General features: G+C 37.3%; 1 protein-coding gene across 9 annotated transcripts in view; it reads left to right on the forward strand.

Annotated features, from left to right (window-relative positions):
- slmapa (sarcolemma associated protein a) overlaps nucleotides 1–19,271 on the forward strand; it is a 79,733-nt gene that overhangs the window by 25,191 nt on the left and 35,271 nt on the right. For 6 of the 9 annotated variants that reach the window (XM_062442633.1, XM_062442646.1, XM_062442655.1 and 3 more), the window contains exons 2-3: nucleotides 6,755–6,902; nucleotides 9,061–9,133. In XM_062442633.1, the coding sequence (XP_062298617.1) occupies nucleotides 6,755–6,902; nucleotides 9,061–9,133 (221 nt within the window). Of the gene's footprint in view, nucleotides 1–1,582; nucleotides 1,717–6,754; nucleotides 6,903–9,060; nucleotides 9,134–12,203; nucleotides 12,544–19,271 lie in introns of those variants that run through there. The other 3 variants (XM_062442663.1, XM_062442638.1, XM_062442678.1) reach the window with 3 other exon arrangements.

The following is a 19,271-nucleotide window of genomic DNA, read 5'->3' on the forward strand; positions in this document are numbered from 1 at the left end:
TTGAAAGTGGACATGAAAAGCATCGGTATAAAAAAGTGATGCATATATATATATATAGATATATATATAGATTGGAATAAATATATAATTTTAGAAAGCATAAAAAAGTTTTCATCACTCTTTTTATAATGTTTTTTCTTTTTTTAATAGAATAATATAGAATAACTTTATTGTAATTGCACAAAAGTACAACGAAATTTACTGTGCCGTGCCTGGAAGGAAAAAATAAATAACACACATATACACAATCATCCGAAATCAATAATTATATAATATAATAATATAATCTCATGGGTTTGAACACACCACACCAGCAGACTATTTAAATAAGTGCATGTTTCCCTCCATGCCAGCATAATGTAACTTTAATAAACAACATTTTGATTTTAATATAAAAAACCTGAAACCAAAGGCTGCCTGGAGGATAAGAAACCTGCGCTCGTTGTTATGTAACTGTTAATGGGGACGGAGATTAATCACTAATGGATGTAGAAGAAGAATCAGTGGGATGAACAGAGAGGGGGAAAAAACACACAGATGGATTAAAGCAATGAGAAGAAGGGATGCAAAAGTGATGAACTGCAGCAACCCAATCCAACTTTATTTGTAAAGCACTTTAAGGCAATCACAGTGGACCAAAGTGGCATACACAAGAATAAATAAAAGACATAAAAGCTCACATGAGGAATAAAATACAACTAAGAGACATACAACATGAGTAAAGATAACAGCCATACAAAAAAAATAAAATCAAAGTTAAATAAATAATGCAGCAGACAGAAAGATCAGTAAATACTGTATGTGAGAAAATCTAACTCTTACAGACTTTGAGCTTTAAGTTCAGAAGTATCACTGACCTTTTTATACCAGGTAGTTTTATTTACATTCAAATCAAGCCAATCATAGTCTGTCGCTGTGATGTGTGACATTTTCAAATGAGGTAATGAAAAATAGTGGTGTTCACAGATCAACGCGGTTTCTAGTAGCAGGGAAAACGTGCAAATTGAAGTGACACGTTTGTACTTCTCTCTCTCTTCTTTTTTTTGCACCGTTTTGCAGATCAGTGACCACATTTTCAATCATGTTAAATAATCCTCAGTTCTTGGAGCCCCATTGGATTGGATTTGGCTTTAAATGCATTGGTTTCAATTTAAAACCTCCTTTATATTGGGAGCGACTCAGTGGCAACATAATCACAGCGACCCTGGTCTGATTCTGACAAGGGACCATCTTTACTGTCAAATAAAGACAAGAATGCCCAAAAATAAATATAACCTCTCTGTTAAGAATATAGCTTGTCACTAATAGGTTGGAAACAAACCTCTGAAGGTCAATAGTAAAACTTTACCCAAACTTTAAACATGGCAGTAAAACACACAAAGGTCCTGCTTGAACTCTGACCCACTGAGCTTTACTGTCCTCATGTTTTTTTTTTACTGGCGTGCAGTGAAGGGATTATTACAACATTTCAGGTTTGTCCACTTTCAGTTTTGTAAATGTCAGTAAACTGGTCTATAGACTCGTTCACAAGCCACCCGAGTAACCTCCAGCCAACACATGTTCCAGACTTCATTAGTTCACAGCAGTTTGGAGGTAGCGGTCGGTCATTACGGACTTCAGAAAAGAGGAAGATATCTGTAGCTGTTACTGGTGGTCGACGGCTGTAGGGGGGTGGGAATCGAGAACCGGTTTCATATTGTCCAAACCAGCAAAATCGTACGTCTCTGAGCTTACCAGTTCAATTCAATTCCTCTTATTGATGCTGTTAACTTCTTCTATAAGTGCTTTAGGACCTTTAGTTTTCACTGAGGCTGTTCTAGAGGGATCTAGTAGTCAGTGAGGTGGTTCTGTAGGTGCTTAAGAGGTTCTAAATGTCATTAAAAAGGTTCTAGCTGTCATTAATGAGGTTCTAGCTGTCATTAAAAAGGTTCTAGCTGTCATTAAAGAGGTTCTAGCTGTCATTAAAGAGGTTCCATCTGTCATTAAAGATGTTCTAGCTGTCATTAAAGAGGTTCCATCTGTCATTAAAGAGGTTCTAGCTGTCATTAAAGAGGTTCTATCTGTCATTAAAGAGGTTCTATCTGTCACTAAAGAGGTTCCATCTGTCATTAAAGAGGTTCTAGCTGTCATTAAAGAGGTTCCATCTGTCATTAAAGAGGTTCTAGCTGTCATTAAAGAGGTTCCATCTGTCATTAAAGAGGTTCTAGCTGTCATTAAAGAGGTTCCATCTGTCATTAAAGAGGTTCTAGCTGTCATTAAAGAGGTTCCAGCTGTCATTAAAGAGGTTCTAGCTGTCATTAAAGAGGTTCTAGTGGCTGCGGACCATTTATTTTACCTATCAGTCATGTTTTATATGCGGCTCAGTGACAAATAAGGGTCGGCAATATGAGCATTTTGTCAATATTGAGCAGTAAAAAAATACATTATTTAAAATAGGTACAATAGGACAGATGATGTAAAATGTGTTAAAAAACATAGTGTTGTGTTGATAAAATTGGATTTATTCCACATGTATTTTTCCTGTATATAATCAGATTTTTATGAAAACATGCTGGTTACACCAAATGACACTGGGTTGCATCATGTTATTGACCCTTATTCATCAATAAATCAATAAAACCCTTGTAGGCAGCACAAAAAACTGATCAGGAATTGATAAAGACAGATAATGGCATCAATATCAATAAAATCTTATCAATTCCCATCACTAATTGCTGGTGTAACTGGTGCTTCATAGCTGATAAACTGGTATTACACCAGTATGAGGAAAACAACAATCTGCTGATGGACGAGTTTACCCTAAAGTTCATTTTTAACCCGTGTTCTAAGTCTGGAAATGAAGAAATGAAGCAACTGTGATTCAGCATTAACTCAGTTTGTTTGTAGCAGTGTGTTGTTAAAAAAGAAAGAAAGAAATTTAGTTTTTGATATTCAAAGTCTAAACTTGTCTTAAGTTGACTGGAATTGTAGATGTTAAGGTGTTAAATTTGATTGTTATTTATGTTATTTATCATTATTACCATTATTTTCTGATTATTTTACATAAACAACCAATCAACTTATTAATTAAAGTAAAAAATAATCAGCAGTTGGAAATATTATGAAACTAATCATTAGTTTCAGTCCTAAATGACTCCAATTTCAACCCACTACAATAGTAAAATCAAATGTCTTAGCATTGGTATTATTTTAGTAGTAGTATAGGTCTTACAAGTCATTCAATTTGTTCTTTTAAAAATGTGCAGGTACCCTGTTTAAAAAGTGTTTTTTGGGGAGATCAAACGCCGTCTGAGATCAAACAGCAGACAAAACAGACGCGAGGAATTCCTCTGAAGTCGTCCTAGTGAATTATAAGCCGGCACATACAACAATTTACAAGCTGCAGTCACTATTTTTACAGATTTTGAAGGACCATGCTGGTGTGTTTTTTATGGTTTTATCATCTTTACAGCTTTACATTTATTATAATCATCGGTATGTTTGAATGGACAGTCGACTCATTCAAAAGAAAACAGACAGTGACGTGTTTTTATGCTCATGTCGTGCCGTTATCTGTCTGTATATGACTTAAGTGCGGCTTTATGGCTTATTGGCTGCGTTACATGTGATTTAATAAAGCTGTGAATTCAGAAAAAATTTTAAAAAAATGTTTTTTCGAAATGAGGTTTGTGATGTGTGATTGTGAACTTTCACTGAACTGAGGTGAAACCAGCGAGTCGTCTACTCACAGGGCGATGACGTCATGTTTTCTCTCTCTGTGTGTGTTTGTGTGTGTTTGTGTGTGTGTTTGTGTGTCTCTGTGCAAGACACACACTTGGTATAAGTGCGAGCCATATGTGAGGTATGTGACGCATAGTGTGAGAGTGTATGTGTGTGTGTGTTGTTGCTGGGTGAAAAGCTCTATAGTTAGGTCCCTCCCCTCCCTGTCTATGGGTTACCATGGGGACAGGAGGTAACTGTCAATGTGTGTGTGTGTGTGGGGGGGGAGGAAATGGCTATCATGAGCTGTGAATCGGTAGCTTGTCGTTGCACACTGCAGTCAGATAAACAGAGAAAGTCAGTCTCCCTTTTTCTCTCTTTTTTTTCCTGTCAGTCCCTCCTTCCTTTCTCCAGTCTTGTGTGCCTCTCTCTCTCTCTCTCTCTCTCTCTCGCTCTCTTTTTCTCTCCCTCTCTCTTTCTCTTTCTCTCTTTTTCTCTCTCTTTCTCTCTCTCTCTCTTTCTCTTTGTCTTTCTCGCTTTCTCTCTCTTTTTCTTCCGTCAGTCCCTCTTTCCTTTCTCCCTCACTCTCTAGTAGATCAACAGTGGTTTTCGGTCATGACGGAGAGCTGAGAGCTGATGAATGAAACTCCTGGGACGACAGACAGATCAGATGGCTTAACCTCTCTGTGTGTGTGTGTGTGTGTGTGTGTGTGTGTGTGTTGTGTAATTTTATACGTTACTGCTTCTGTGTGTGTTATTTTATAAGGTTTATATTTATGTTAGCTTTTAATCCTTGTTTGTCTTTACATGTTTTTTTATGTCGTGTGTGTGTGTGTGTGTTTAGTTTCCTGTGTGTACTTCACTTCCCTCAGTTTTATACAACTGTCGTCCACATGTGTGTTTGCTGAACGATGTGTGAATGAAACAGTCGTCGTCGTTGCTGTGATTTCTTTGCAGTTTGTGGTTAAAGTTGTCATCGTCGTCTGCGCCGTTGTGGCTTCGCACCTTGTGACTTTCTGTCCGAGTGCTCGTAAATGAAGTGAAAAGTTGCGGTGTCGTTAGTGTTACTGTATATATATTTTTGTGGATGAGGAACTAAAAGTAACCTCAGGATTCAATTATGAACAACTTGTACTGATAGGAGGAGACTAGTGATGAGTTAATTGTGAATAAAGATACAAATACATAAAAATGTAACGGTCAAAAATGACAAATAACTGCTATATTCATTATGTGTGATGTACATTTGTAGAGTAGATAGTGTGTCAGTGAGTGTTGTTTTCTGCTGCCTGGAAGCATTTTCTTCATCGACCACAGTTATTAAAGATGTGTTTTGACAGGATGACTTGAAAGAAAGAGACGTGGCTGAATTTTCAACCAAAAGGATTTTATCATTCAGAAACTTAGCCTAGAAAAAGCTGCTTTTTTAACGTGGTTTCATCACAATGTAAAGTCTGATTGACGTACTAATGAACTAACGTGTGTTGTAAGTTGCACGACAAGGATGCAAACCAGGAAGAGAACAAACTATTTTGGCCCGTGTGCTGGTTGATAGATCCTCTGAGCTCTGAAATAAGGAACACTAGTATACCATCAATATGTAGGTGCTCTTTTTAGCCACATGAGCGACCACTGAAATGGTCCAGACTGAAATAACTCAACAGCCAACAGATGGTTTGCTGTGAAACTTTGTAAAGTTATTCATGTTTCTCAGAGGAGGAAGCTTACTGACTTCAGTCAACCTCTAATTTTTTGCTTTTGCGCCTTCATCAGGTCGAAAATTACTTACACTAGCAACTGATGCATTCACTTTAAACAGCTTAGTTTAGTTTATTTGCACATAAAAAGGAAAAAAACAACAACATAATACAAGATGTTTTTGAGATTAAGAAAATAAAACAATAACTAACAAAAGAGAAATGTGCAGGAGGAACCAATAAACCCATCAGGGCTCGTCAGCTGGCCTTCCTATAAAACTATGTTACCAGTGAAATAAAGAGTCTAAAGTGTATTCTTCAGGCTTTACACAATATTTAGGATCTATATATATCCAGGATCTACAGCAGGAAATGCAAGAATCTAATACAGCAAGTCTTTAAATTCATCATAAAGCCAAAAAATGTAACCAAAATACTGCAGCAGCGTTTCCAGCATGCCGTTCAAGAACTGACACCTGATTGAATGTTCCTGTTTGGTTCCTTTATGATCTGTAACTTTACTGATAGAGGGAAATTAAAATTGACATAACAGTATTTTAAAAGTAAATAATAATAATATGATCAAATAAACAATAAAAATGAAATGGAAATGGATCCTACACTTGCACAGTAATGACTTTGTGATAAGTGGTAATCGGCTAATGTTAGCATGCTACGAAGGCTGCTGCCAATATCTGCTAACATGGAGCAGTATCTATAAATAAAGATATCATGAAAAGACGCTATCTTTGTATAAGTATATCACTTCCTTCCGGCCGGTTGATATGACATTCTGGGCTCGGCAGCTCTTTGGGTTGCTGTCATATTGCATAAGCGCTAGTATGATGTATAGTACTGTAGTTAAAAATGACTTTTAATAGTTGTGAAATTTCATTATGAGGTGCAGCTGAATGTTATTTTGTCCCTCTCTCTTCTGTCAGTGTCATAAAACAGTCTGTCTGTGTCCGTTGTTTCAGAGGAGTGGGAATCACTAGAGGCTCTACGATACGATATTATCACCATACTTGTGTCCCGATATGATATTATTGTGATTGCGACTCATTACCTTTTTTACAACTGCAAATTATGTCCCCAAAGGAAAACTTCCTCCTGCATGCTGACTGTCACCTCTGCTAATCTCACCAGCAAACAAACTAGAGCCATCTGGTGGACTTGAAAGCAATTGATTTTATTATTATAGTACCAAAAACTGAAATTTTCATTTGCTATTTATATTATAAAAGGTTGTGTATACAATATTGCCATGCAAAATATCACGATACTATGCTGTATTGTTTTTTTCCCCCTCACCGGTATTGTTTTAAGGTTCTCAACCTGTTCTCTCTGTTCTGTTTCAGTTCTACCTGCAGGACACTAAAAGCAGCAACGGGACGTTCATCAACAGCCAGAGGTTGAGTCGTGGCTCAGAAGAGAGTCCGCCCTGTGAAGTCCTCTCCGGAGACATCATCCAGTTCGGCGTTGACGTCACTGAGAACACACGTAAAGGTACTTAATATATTTACACATGCAGCTAGAAGCGCTACAAGTCTAGTAATTCAAACACAAACACTTTTTATGCTGGAGAAATTGAGTGTAATGCGGAGCGAGATGCAGGAAACAAAAGAAACAAAAGAAGGAGGTTACAGTGAGGTCGATAATGCACAAATAAAAGCCTTGACATAATTACACTGGACTAACCCTCAAGGATACCTTAGGGTTCGTTTTGTTAAGGTCATAGACTACATACTGTACTCACACACAGAGCAGAGTAGATATTGAGGTCAAATTTTCAGCTCCACTGAGAGCTTTCATACTGGAAACGCAGCAGACTCCTCAGCCTGCACCGAACCCCCCATTCATTCATCTACTGTCACAGGTTAATCTGTGAAGCCTCCAGCTGTGCCACACATATCACATCACTAAATCACAGAGTTATATAGAATTACACAGAATTGCATTACGGAAAATAAGCACCAGATTAATCCAAATTATAGTTAATATTCTCAGGAAGAGTGCTGTGAAGCCTGGTAGATGATGCATTATGTGGTTATTTAAAGCCGGGGCAGATTACATACGACTGCCTTCATCACTTTCTGTTCACATCCTTCAAATAGGATTTTGGATTTCTTACTGCTGCCGTTCGCAGTGGATTATTTTATTATCAGAGCTGCTCCTGACCTTGTTGTGAGCTGTCACTGTAACAGTTTGCAACCAAAAAACAAGATGTGCTTGTAGTTGTGGCACAGAGGAGACTGCAGTGAGATAAAAGATGGTGCACAGGTGTAGTTCAGGTGGCAGAGCCGCTCGGTTATTGATTGGCTGTCGATGGGTCGAGGATCAAACCCCTCCAGATTGTCTTTTAACAAGGCTCCAACCTGAAATCCCTGAGTGTCTATATGTTGAGAAAAATGTCACTGTGGGCAAAAAAGTGTGTCAAATAAATGAAATATTAACAGGAAAACAGGAAGCTTGGTGAGAGGAAGGATTGAAGCAGTTACTCCCTGAGTGTTTATGTCAGTCAATAAATCATTCAAACTTTATCTATACAGCAGCTCCCATGCAGGTTAATGTAGTTCAAAGTTCATCACAGTTGATTTACAAGCTGATAATAAGACAGAACAAGTGTAAGCCAATGAAAACATAAAGAGAAGGAACAAAAACAAAGAAGAAATACAAAGAAGAAGATTTAAACCAATGCACACATAGAAAATAGAAATCATAAACTTGTAATACTTTTTTTTAATTTTAGGATTTATAGTAAAAAAATCTAAGTAAAATAAGAGGAGAAAGAGAATAAAACGTTTATTTAAGTTAGAGTAAAAAAAAAAAACCCAACTAGATTAAAATAGATTAAAAAGACAAAAGTAAAATGAAATAGAAAAAGTTTAATAAAACGCTAGACTAAAACTAGGTTAAAAAAAGATTAAAAAGACTATAAAATCAATAAGAAGATAGAAAGTGTAGAATGATGATAATAATAAAATAACATAAAATAAAATAGAATAAAGTGTTTAAAACATCAAAACAAATACAATAAAAATTTAATTAAAAAAAACTATAAAAAATTCTTAATCAAAAGCCGAGCTGAACAGGTTGGTTTTTAGTTTACGTTTATAAATTTAAACACTTCCAGCTGTTCTCAGATCCTGTCGAGTATTCATTATACCTCATCTTAAAACAGCTGTGTAGGTTTTTGCCCCCTTACATATCAGCATCACGACAGTCGGGGAGCAACACTCACTTTAACCTGCAACATTATGTCAATATGAAAGGTTCAAAGATGGCTGCAGTTAATTAACTTTATTCATGTGTAAGTTCGTGATCTGCAGGACTTCTGTCTTCTCCTCCTATTTCTCCTGATATGATGTGAAAACTGCACCTTTTATTGAACACTACAGTGTAATATCAGTATCACACTCAGGTTTATTATCATTACACCAATATTCCTCTCAACATACTGCTACTATTTGTATTTCCTATTAATCATATTACTTGTTTTACTTACTTATTATTTATTGTTCTTTATTCTTTTTATTGATGCTCTTTTATATTTTTACTCTCCACTTTGCTGCTATAATACTGTAAATTTCCCCATCACGAGACTAATAAAGGATTATCTTAACTTTAATATTAACATGTGCTGGTTGTCTGTTTGTGTCTTTAGTCACTCATGGCTGCATCGTGTCAACAATCAAACTCTTCCTACCTGATGGGATGGAGGCACGCCGACGAAGCGAGTAAGTGACTCTGATTGGTTAACACTGATCCACGAAGCTCTTTAACCCCTTACATACTGTTCAGGGTCACATTTTACCCATTTTGACATTTGAGAGCTATAAAAACACCCTAAATACTATTTTATTTAGATTTGAATATGAACAGTATGTGAGGATTAATATGAAGCGCTCATACAGTGTTACAACATGGGGATCATATGTTGTAATGTATTATTGTAAATGATGCCAGTCTGACACACACACACACACACACACACACACACACACACACACACACACACACACACACACACACACACACACACACACACACACACACACACACACACACACACACACACACACACACACACACACCATATTTATGCTTGCATAGTGATGTGATTATTGTCAGTCTAGTTGTTGACGAGGGCAGCCAGTCTGCTAACAAGCTGTGAGGGGAAATGATGCGTGTTTGTTGTTGGTGTTTTTGATCTTTTTGACAACTCAAAAGAAAAATGTTTCGGCCAAGTGGTCATGTAATATTTACACACATTACCGCTCAGAGTTTGGAGAGTGAGTTAAACATTTTGTGTGTGTCTGTGTGTGTACTGTTAAATCGGTTTTAGCAGACCAGAAACCGACCCAGTGTGAAGCCTTCCTACTGTACTTGGAGTCCCGTGTGTGTGTATGATTGGCTACTGTAAAACACCATGTGGACTCTCTCCGTGTGTGTGTGTGTGTGTTTGTAATGCCAGGGCACGGTGTCACGGTGGGCAGTGCCATCTGCTGCCCTGCTGTCCAGTTTTCTGTCTGGAAGTCACCGACGAGCTCTCTGACCTGCTGACTGAAACAAAGTCTGCAGGTTCTGCTCCGCTCTGTATGTCTGTGTCGGACATACGAAGAGTCGATTTCTAAAACTTAATGGTCGTTTACGTGTTTTAAGAAAAATGCTTTAACTCACTTGTTGTTCATCATGTAAGTTAACTCTGTAAACAAACTCTATGGTTTGAATCTGAGCAAATTCATAATCATTCATTAATCATAAATGCAAACACAATGTGGAGTAAATTTGGGTTAAACTTGGGTTTCAACTAATGATTATTTTCTCAATCAGTTAAGCGTTTTGTCTATAAAATGTCTCTAAATTGTGAAAACTACCTGTTATAATGCCTGATAGAGCCCATTATGACATCTTGACATGTCTTATTTTGTCAAATCAATAGTCCAAAGATCCAAAGATACTGCGTTTACTGTCATTTACGACACAGAAAAACTTCAAATAGTCATATTTGAGAAGCTGCAATCAGCAAATATTTGGCATTCCTGCATACCAGAGATGCCTCCCATCAAGTACTTTCTCTAACAGGTCAAATATTAGTAAAGGGCATTCTTCATTGATCTACCACAGCTCTGCTAATTGTATTTAAGTGTATGCGTCTCTCTTTAAGTACAGCCAGAGAGAGTAAAGGGAGTGAAGCTAAACCACAATTATTAATAGCTGAAGAATGTTTCTGCTCCCGGGTGTTAGCATTAGCCATTTGGAAGTCCGCCAGATAGTTTGATTCATTGTGTGTGAGCAAAACACCCGCATTTATACAGTAGATTAGATCTGTGTCCTTATCAAAGTTCATTTATTAGTTGTTTTCTATTTAAAATTAAAGGTGTGAACCAGAAAATCTTCAAACTTTTCTGAAAACTTTAACTTTTTCCAACTTTTGGAGGCAAGACAAGCAGCCAGTTTGAAGTGTCTTTTGAAATAGGCGCAGTCTAAGCAGCTCACAGACACTTCCTTTTAGATTAATGTGAATCTGACAGTGCCAGATTGAAAAAAGGAGAGAAAACCTCAGTGGAAACCCATACTCTGGTGTTTTCCATCTAATGCAAAACACCTGCTGAGACATCTCTGATCCGGGTGTGGCCAGAACGTTATGAAAAAAAAAAAAGTGAAGGCGCAGTTTTGTGTTTCTGTGACTCAGTGTGAAGTCATTCTTTTACATTATTACTCACGTAGAGACGAGAACATGAAGAACAAGACAAAAACAACCAAATCAGACGTTAGAGCAAGTTTTAAATTAAATGTTTCTGTATTGATTTTGCCTCACAGTCCCAGTTTCTGCTCAGAAAAGCTTTCCTCTTCTGACTGGTGAAAATAGTCTCACTAGGTATAATTACGACTCTGAAATCAATCAGACTTTATTTGTGTAGCACTTTGCATACATAGTAATGTTACACAAAGTGCTAAAATAATGACAGAAACTGAGGAAACTATCATAACTCTTATTAATCTGCAATGAGGAAACACCTGAGGTAGGATAAAAATGTAAAAATTAATACTACCCAAATCAAATGAAAGATAAATAAGATATAACAAATTAATAATGAATTAAAGTCATTATAAAATTAAGTGGGTAAAACCATAAATGTGACGTGGGGGTATTAAAAGGAGAAAAAAAAGATAAGAAAATAAAATAATAAAACAACTAGGAGGAAACGTGAAGTAAAATCAGATATAAAAAGGTGGATTATGAAGAGAAAAATAATCAGGAAATGAAAAATAGAATAAAAATGTAAGTAGTAGCCTAAGTAGTAAAAGAGACTAAAATATAAAATAAGAGGCAGATGAATAATTAAAATAAAGTTGAATTTAAATAATGAATTCACACCTGTAGAGGATGTAAAACATTCAAAGTGTTTCAGGTTGAACTGTCACTCTTTTTTTTCTAATCTCCAGTCGCTGTATTGTTGGTGACAATCGTTCATTGTGTCTCTTATCAGTCTGTTATCACCCGCCACATTTCTTTAAAACACACACACACACACGATCAGGCGGTTAACGAGGGTGTTTTATTTTCAGAACTCTCTCTAAGGTGAGTGAAGCTTTCAGAGAAAATGAATGAAAATGAAAATGGCTCAGAGAAATAATAGATCCAGGTTAATCATCGGGTGCACCTTTCAGTCTGTCACAGTCCATAATAATAAACACAGCAAAGAACCGAGAGCTGCAGCAGAGAGAGGGAGGGAGAGAGAGATAGAGAGGGAGAGGGAGCGTTTGTTTCCTCACAGCAGAGTGCCAGGAGGGGGTGGAGCTACAATAATCTTGCACAAGTTCAAGGAAGAAAAATCAGCTGTTTTGCTCAGAGGAGTGGGAGGAGCGATAGAGTAGAAAGGAAAGAAAGTAAGAAAGAAAGAAAGTTTGTGTTATGAGATGACTTAACTCACGTTGTGGAAAAACAGAGAGAGGAATCGGCTGCTCGCTCCTGACACTGGAAGAGAGAATGAAGTGAGAGAGAGAGGGAGGATCTGTTTTTCTTTCTCACGGGACGCATCGGAGTCAGGTTGAGATAGAAGCTGAAGTGTGAACTTTGCCCTGTGGCAGATCAACACCTGACACACACACACACACACTCACAGGAAGAAGACTTTGACAGGTAACGTCTCTGCCGTCCACAACTTGAATCAGGAGGGGGGGTTTGTGTTTTGGTTTTTAACACTCAGATGTTCCTCATCAGGCAGGGACAGACATACTCCCGATTTGTTACTACCATGACTTCAGATTTATGTTACAGCATTATGTGGAGATTTAGCAGTTTAAGTATCCGTTTAAGAGGCGCTGAGTGATTTACATACAGTCATAAAATAAAGATGGAGATCTAAACGTGGTTAAAGGTTGTGAGACAGAATCCAGAGCTGCAGATTCCTTCTTGTTGTACGATCATATGACTGTTTGTTTGAGTTTGTCCTTTTAATAACTGTATGAGAAACAACAGAAGAGTATTGTTTTATAACAGGGCGGTCTCAATGAGTGAAGAATCTTTTTAGTTTTTAGATATTTTGTGACTTTAATCAGCTTTCATCACCAAACTGAAGGAGTTTCAATCAGAGGCCTCAGGTTGTCCGACTGTAAACATTTGGAGCAAGCAGGGAGGATTGGACCAGGTCAAAGTGTCCTCCAGTCCTCCAATTAGAAAAAGCAACTAATGTCAGTATGATACCAAAGTTTTGATATCAATTGAGCTGAAACTAAGGATAAACAGAAGTGTTTTCAACTCCAATTCGGATGTGAGTATTTTAATAACAGGTACTTGATCAGATAGTACATTTAGCACATCCATTATTTCATGAACTTCTTTGTTCAAATACTGAAGGCCCTGCTTTAAAACTAAAGGTTTATAAGCTTACATTACAGATGATGTATTTAATGAAACATTTAACTGGGAGAATGTGACTGAAGACGCTGATGTGACCAGTGAGATACTTTATCACTCTGTTTGGGTTGTCGGGTTAAAGCGCTCCCTGTCCTACATCTTAAATAATAATAATAACAACAACACTGTTATTAATAATCAATTCTACCAATCCAGTTTTACCAATTCAAGGCACATACAATTGAACAACCACTTTAACCAATCATGCTCCTAACAGGATGTTAAAGAGTCCGTATCTCCTGCTGCACGTTGCCTGTTTAAAGGGTAAAAGTTTCCATTTCGATTAAAGAGCAAAACAAATGTACTACTACTACTGTCACCACTACTCACACTACTGTCCAGAGCTGTTAGAAGTCTGTTGATCTTCTGGAAACTAAACAACCAGACCAGAGTGTGCTCCTAAAGAGAGGGGAGGGGGAGCGTTAAAGAGACAGAGGGCTGAACTGACAGGCTGCACTGTCTGTAGAAGAGAGAACATTAAAATATATCTACATCAGTCACAATAGTGATCCTCGGTTAGTTTGGGACATCTCTGACTGCTTGTGTGAAGCTCATTGCTTTTTTTCATGATTAATTGATTAATTGAGGATGGTTTCAGCATCAATATTGGTACTAAAATAAGTTTAGAAAAGGTTTTTAACCCTAAAATGTGACCCTTTTATTCCCTTTTTTTTAACATTTGAGAGCTGTAAAAACACCATATACACCTTTCTTTTAGCAGGATTTGTCCTAATGTGACCCACAGTTTACAGCAATAGAACTAAAATGCATCATTTTTTTAAATAGTTGTGTAGCTGATACACATTTTTATATATGGCAATGTACACGTTTGACCTGTTTACTAAACAAATTCAGAAATCAGCATTAAAACATGTTGTTGTATTCATCATATTCTCTAAAATGTCCTCCTGGACCATAAAATAGTGATTGTAAATGTCTTTTAATCAAACAGAGGGATTAATCAAATATTTATTAATGACAGATGGGGGATTCATGAATGTGAATTGGTGTAGAGACTAAGTATGAGTCAGAATAGGAACAGTATGTAAAGAGTTAATGTCTGAACACATTTTTTTCTTGATACATTGATTGAATGAGCGATGGTTTCAGCATTAATATTGGTACTAAAACAAGTTTAGAAAAAGTTTACGAGCAGCTGCATGAGAACTTTAAAGGCTTGAACGTTTTTATTTAGCTGCCCGGCCGAACGCAGGACAGGTTGAATCGTCCTTCGGAGCAGGTCTGTGGTGCAGTGGGATCGTAAAACCTATCGAGTGGTAGAAATATTTGAGCGGGGCACAGATGGAAACTACTGCCAGTGTTTTCCATCATCAGTGTCTGCTGGACCGCATGCAAAACACACACAGCTAAATCTGATGTGGACGACTGATTCCTGTGGACTGGCTGCACTTTACCTATGTGTGCGTGTGTGTGTGTGTGTGTGTATATGTCTCTCTGTGTGTGTGTGTGTGTGTGTGTGTGTGTGTGTGTGTGTGTAGGCAGACGTGATGTTCTTGTGAGCCGTAGTTAAAAAGCTGTGAATTTAGGTCATGTAATGCTGTGGATTTTCCCATCTTTTTTTTTTTTTTTTTTTACAACGTGTTCTTGTGGAGCAGTGCTGGTTTGGTCTCTGCAGACGGTGTTTGATGATGATTAGAAATGATGTGGACAGAGTCTGCTGTAAAACACCTGCTGTTGAACTTCAGTTTTACCTGATGTTTGAGTCCACCTCACCTGTGCTTGGCTCCATCTTTGTCTTCTTTTATGACACATACCAAAACTTATTTTTCCTCCTGTTAGCTGAGAGTTAATTGTTGCTCAAAAGATGAAATGCAAGTCATGATTTCTTATCCAAACTTTGCTATACACTTTATTTAAGGGAACTCTTCTTGGCTACCTTACAGTATTAGGTAGAAGTGTGAAAATTGATGCACTACCTGACAGGGATGGGTAACATTTAAAGACCAATCTAAGTACCCTTAAAGTGATACCGATAACAACTTGATAACTTCATCCGATACTCATTACACATTTAGTGCACTTGCTTTTATCTGGTGTAACAGGCGTCTAGTATAGACACACTTTAGAGCGTTTAAGTGGCACCTTGGCTGCTGAACTGCTAAGCGCACTAACTCAAATTCGCCACAACTTCACCACCACAGACGGGTTGTAGCTGCTGTGGCAGTGGACCAATCACATGTCGCATTAAATCGAAGAGCGCTTGCGTTGATTGTCTGAGAACAAGTTCGTACAAATAGTCGTATTTTCTAGCTCTGTGTGCAAAAAGGATTGATTGCAGATATCGTTTTAGAGGAGACGTTTCAATAATACTTGCTATCAATTTATTTTGGAAAGGTATCAAGGTTCTGAGCCTTAATGTTGAGCTGCATGTCGTTACTTCACTTTCTGTCTTTAAAACCAGGATTCACGTGTGATGAATGGCTGATAATGAAGAGGTTTGTTCTGCTGTTGCCACTTTAAGTCACTCTAGTTGCCCGGCTCCACAGATGGTAATGTTGATCAGTCTGCCAATTTTGTCCAGACTGAAATATCTTAAATGTTTGATGGATTGAGATGGAGTTTGATACAGACGTTCATGATCCCCAGAGGATGAAGCCTGATGCCTCCCCTGACTTTTCCTCTAATGGCCTCTCTTTTACTGAAATATGTCAACATGTTTTGGATATCTTATCATGATAAGTGGTATTCAGAGGATGAATCCTAATAACTCTGATGATCCGCTGATGATCTAGCACCATTATTTGGTCAAAAGTCTAATTTGTTCAATACTCTACCAATACTACCTTAAAAAACTGACATTCATTTGAACCTCAGCTGCAGTTCATGTATTGTGAAAATTGGCAAATATTAGATCTAGTAGCTTAAAGCATGGCTGTCATAATAACAGCCTAACAGAGCCATAAATATAGCTGTAGGCTCTTAGTCTTTTTAAATCCAGTGTGTCTGAATCATCACTGTTTGTAAAATACGGCGCAAACTGAAGGAAGAACTCAGCAACAAGCCTCATAAGTTCATTTCAGGGCCAAGCTCCGGATGAACAGTTAAGTTCCTACAGTGGAAACGGGATATTTGATTCACTGACAAACACGATCTAATCGCATTTAAACCTCGCTTTAACGATGCCAGCTGAATCAAGTTGAGGTAAATTAGCTTTTGAGTGCATTGTAACATTACAAATCATTTTTATATCAGCGCTATAATAATAAATATAATAAAATCCACTTGTATCTGGATTCATATTGAATCATTTGCTAGGAATAGATACACACCCCAGCTCACTGGCATTGTCAGCACTTCATGAGGTGTCAAAGGCTGCCTCTGCCTCCACTTCCAAATTATTATTCATGTTCGGAGGGCACGTAAAGTGTTTCCACAGCAGTTCTACACATATGAACGTTAGTTAACCACAGCTAATGAATTGGAGGGCCTCCAGCTGAGATGATGCTATTTGAGCAGTAGAGACGCTGCTGGGAAGTACTGATAAATAAGACAGTATTATGTGTTACTGCTGCGGTGATGAAAATTTAAGTGTGATGGACTGATGCGGCTGAATGAATGTCGCACGTTTTGGAACCACACAGTAAAAAAAAATTGAGTCATTAAGGCAAAAAAAAAAGTCTTTTTCAGGAACAAGTTGGAACAGAAAGTGCTACAAACTAAGTGCTGAATGCTGGAATTTATTAGTTTAAATTGTCTCAAGAAGAAGAAAACAAAGAAAAGTACCACTAAAATTCAAATTAAGATGGCAGTGAAATCTGGAAAAAGGTGACGTCTTACCCCGTCTGCAGTTGTGTTGTTCGAGATCATTAAAAAGAAACATGACAGACAGTTTTCCTCCGTCTCTGTCCAGCTTTTAAGAGCTCATTTTGTTATTATGTTTTTTGTTTATTTATGAATTTACTGTGTTAAATGTAGCTTGAAATTATCTTCTGATACAGCTCACAGAGGCTTATTAAAACAGACACAAGATGTACTGTATGAGACACGATGGAGTTTGTAAGAGGAAATGTTTCGGGGCGGGAGAGAGGAGGGAGAGGGGGGGGGGTATTCCCAGGAGTTTGGATGAGACTTACATTTATTCCCGGGGTTTTGTCAGGTGATCGGCAGGCGGCGGAGCTCAATGTAACTCAGCTCTGATATCAAAACACAGGGATGATGCCTCTCTGGAAGTTTGTCACGCTGAATGAGAACAACAGTGCAGCAAGCCTGATCTTTCATAAATCCTTTTAAATTATTAGCTTATCTTTTTCAAGTGCCTTCAATCCGGTTTACTTACTTAAGCTTTGGCCTTCGGTGCAAAACAGCAATTACTCATGAACACTACTCCTCCCTCTTCGTCTTACATTGCTGAGTTTTTTTTTTTTTATTAATAAGAGCTGCCAGAGTTTATTTATAGAAAACTTTTTTTATTTTTATTTTTTTTGTGGTATTTGACTCCTTCTTGGTCTCTTTGTTGTCGTCTTCCTGGTGTAGAAACATTAGACGACATTATAACCTGCACCAACTATCGCAGCTACTCTCAATACTAGGGATTCACGTAATCTGGTTGCACCATTAAAACTAAAGGAATGGCTTAATGAGTAAAGACTTTAGTAGTGATGTGTAAATCAGTAACATAACTTCCAAAAATAGTTCGAAGGAAAGAAAGGGGGAAAAAAAGGAAAAGCCTTAAAGGGCCACGACAAATTACCTGACAATGCTATCTATGTAATATTATGACTATGAATTCATTTATACCCTACATACATGGAGAATTATGCATGTTGCATGCTTATAATGTTGTCATTTTATGTATATTATATATTATGTGTTACTTTGTATAATGTAACCACAGTATTGTTGACTCATCATTCGTCATTATTTGAGAGGAAGTCTGCACACGTTCACTCTTATTTTACTGTAACATTTAACATCATTATTAACAAGCAGTGTAATAAGTATATTATTAGAAACATGGCACACTCTAATCTCTTTTAGGGTTAAATATAAATTGTGTATTTGTAAACATTTTCCAGGTGAAAACAGCCCATTTAAAAGCTTGGTAGAGTTATTTCGTCCGTTGTGTGAGGAGCTGCACCTTCCTAACGGTTTGGTAGTTACACATTAACAGACTCGGGTTATATTTTGTCCAGAGTCAAGTTTACCTTCGTTACTGAACTCTGTGGCTGCTTTCCAGATACATTTGTTTGACCTCGTGGTGCTGTGAAATCCGGTACTTGGGATAAATATCTCCACCACATGGCAGCGGTTGAAAAGCCAGAACAACCTCTATTTTGTCTTGTACTGTTGTGCTATAGGTCAGGTGTGTTACGGTATGAATATTATCAAAATGTGGCGTATTTCTCTCTGAATTTGGTTCAGATCTGCACCTTTTAAATTGACATAATGATTCCCTGACTATTGTATTCTGTTGTCTCATATGTATTTATTCATCTTTACAACTGGAATACACAATACACTGAAATTTAGTAGCCATTGGTTAACCCTCACATACTGTTCATATTTGGGCATTTCACAGCATCCCCTCATAGATAGTCTCTATACTTAATATTTTGAACCACAAATCATTCATGAATACCTCATCAGTCATTCATAAGTTGGTGATGAATCCTTAATTAGGTTTTCAGAGAGCAGAGAGTGTAATTTGTAGTTTTTACGCTTTGTGTTGATGGAGAAAAAATATTTGTAATCACACTATATAATGTTCTATTTTTATATAACACTGGACGCTTTCAATGAATGATGAATAGACAGTGTTTTTGAATGGTGCTCTTTGAATTGTCAAAAACACTCAACAAAAATGTGTATCAGCTGCACAAAAAACATTTTTAGAGTGCAGCATAAAATAATGATTTGCATTAAAATTATTAAAAGAACAGATAGTGCAAATAAAAGATTAAAATTTAAGGTGCTTTAAAAGAGCTCAATCA

The sequence above is a fragment of the Scomber scombrus genome, chromosome 3 (assembly GCF_963691925.1).
Source record: "Scomber scombrus chromosome 3, fScoSco1.1, whole genome shotgun sequence".
NCBI classification, from domain to species: Eukaryota; Metazoa; Chordata; class Actinopteri; order Scombriformes; family Scombridae; genus Scomber; species Scomber scombrus.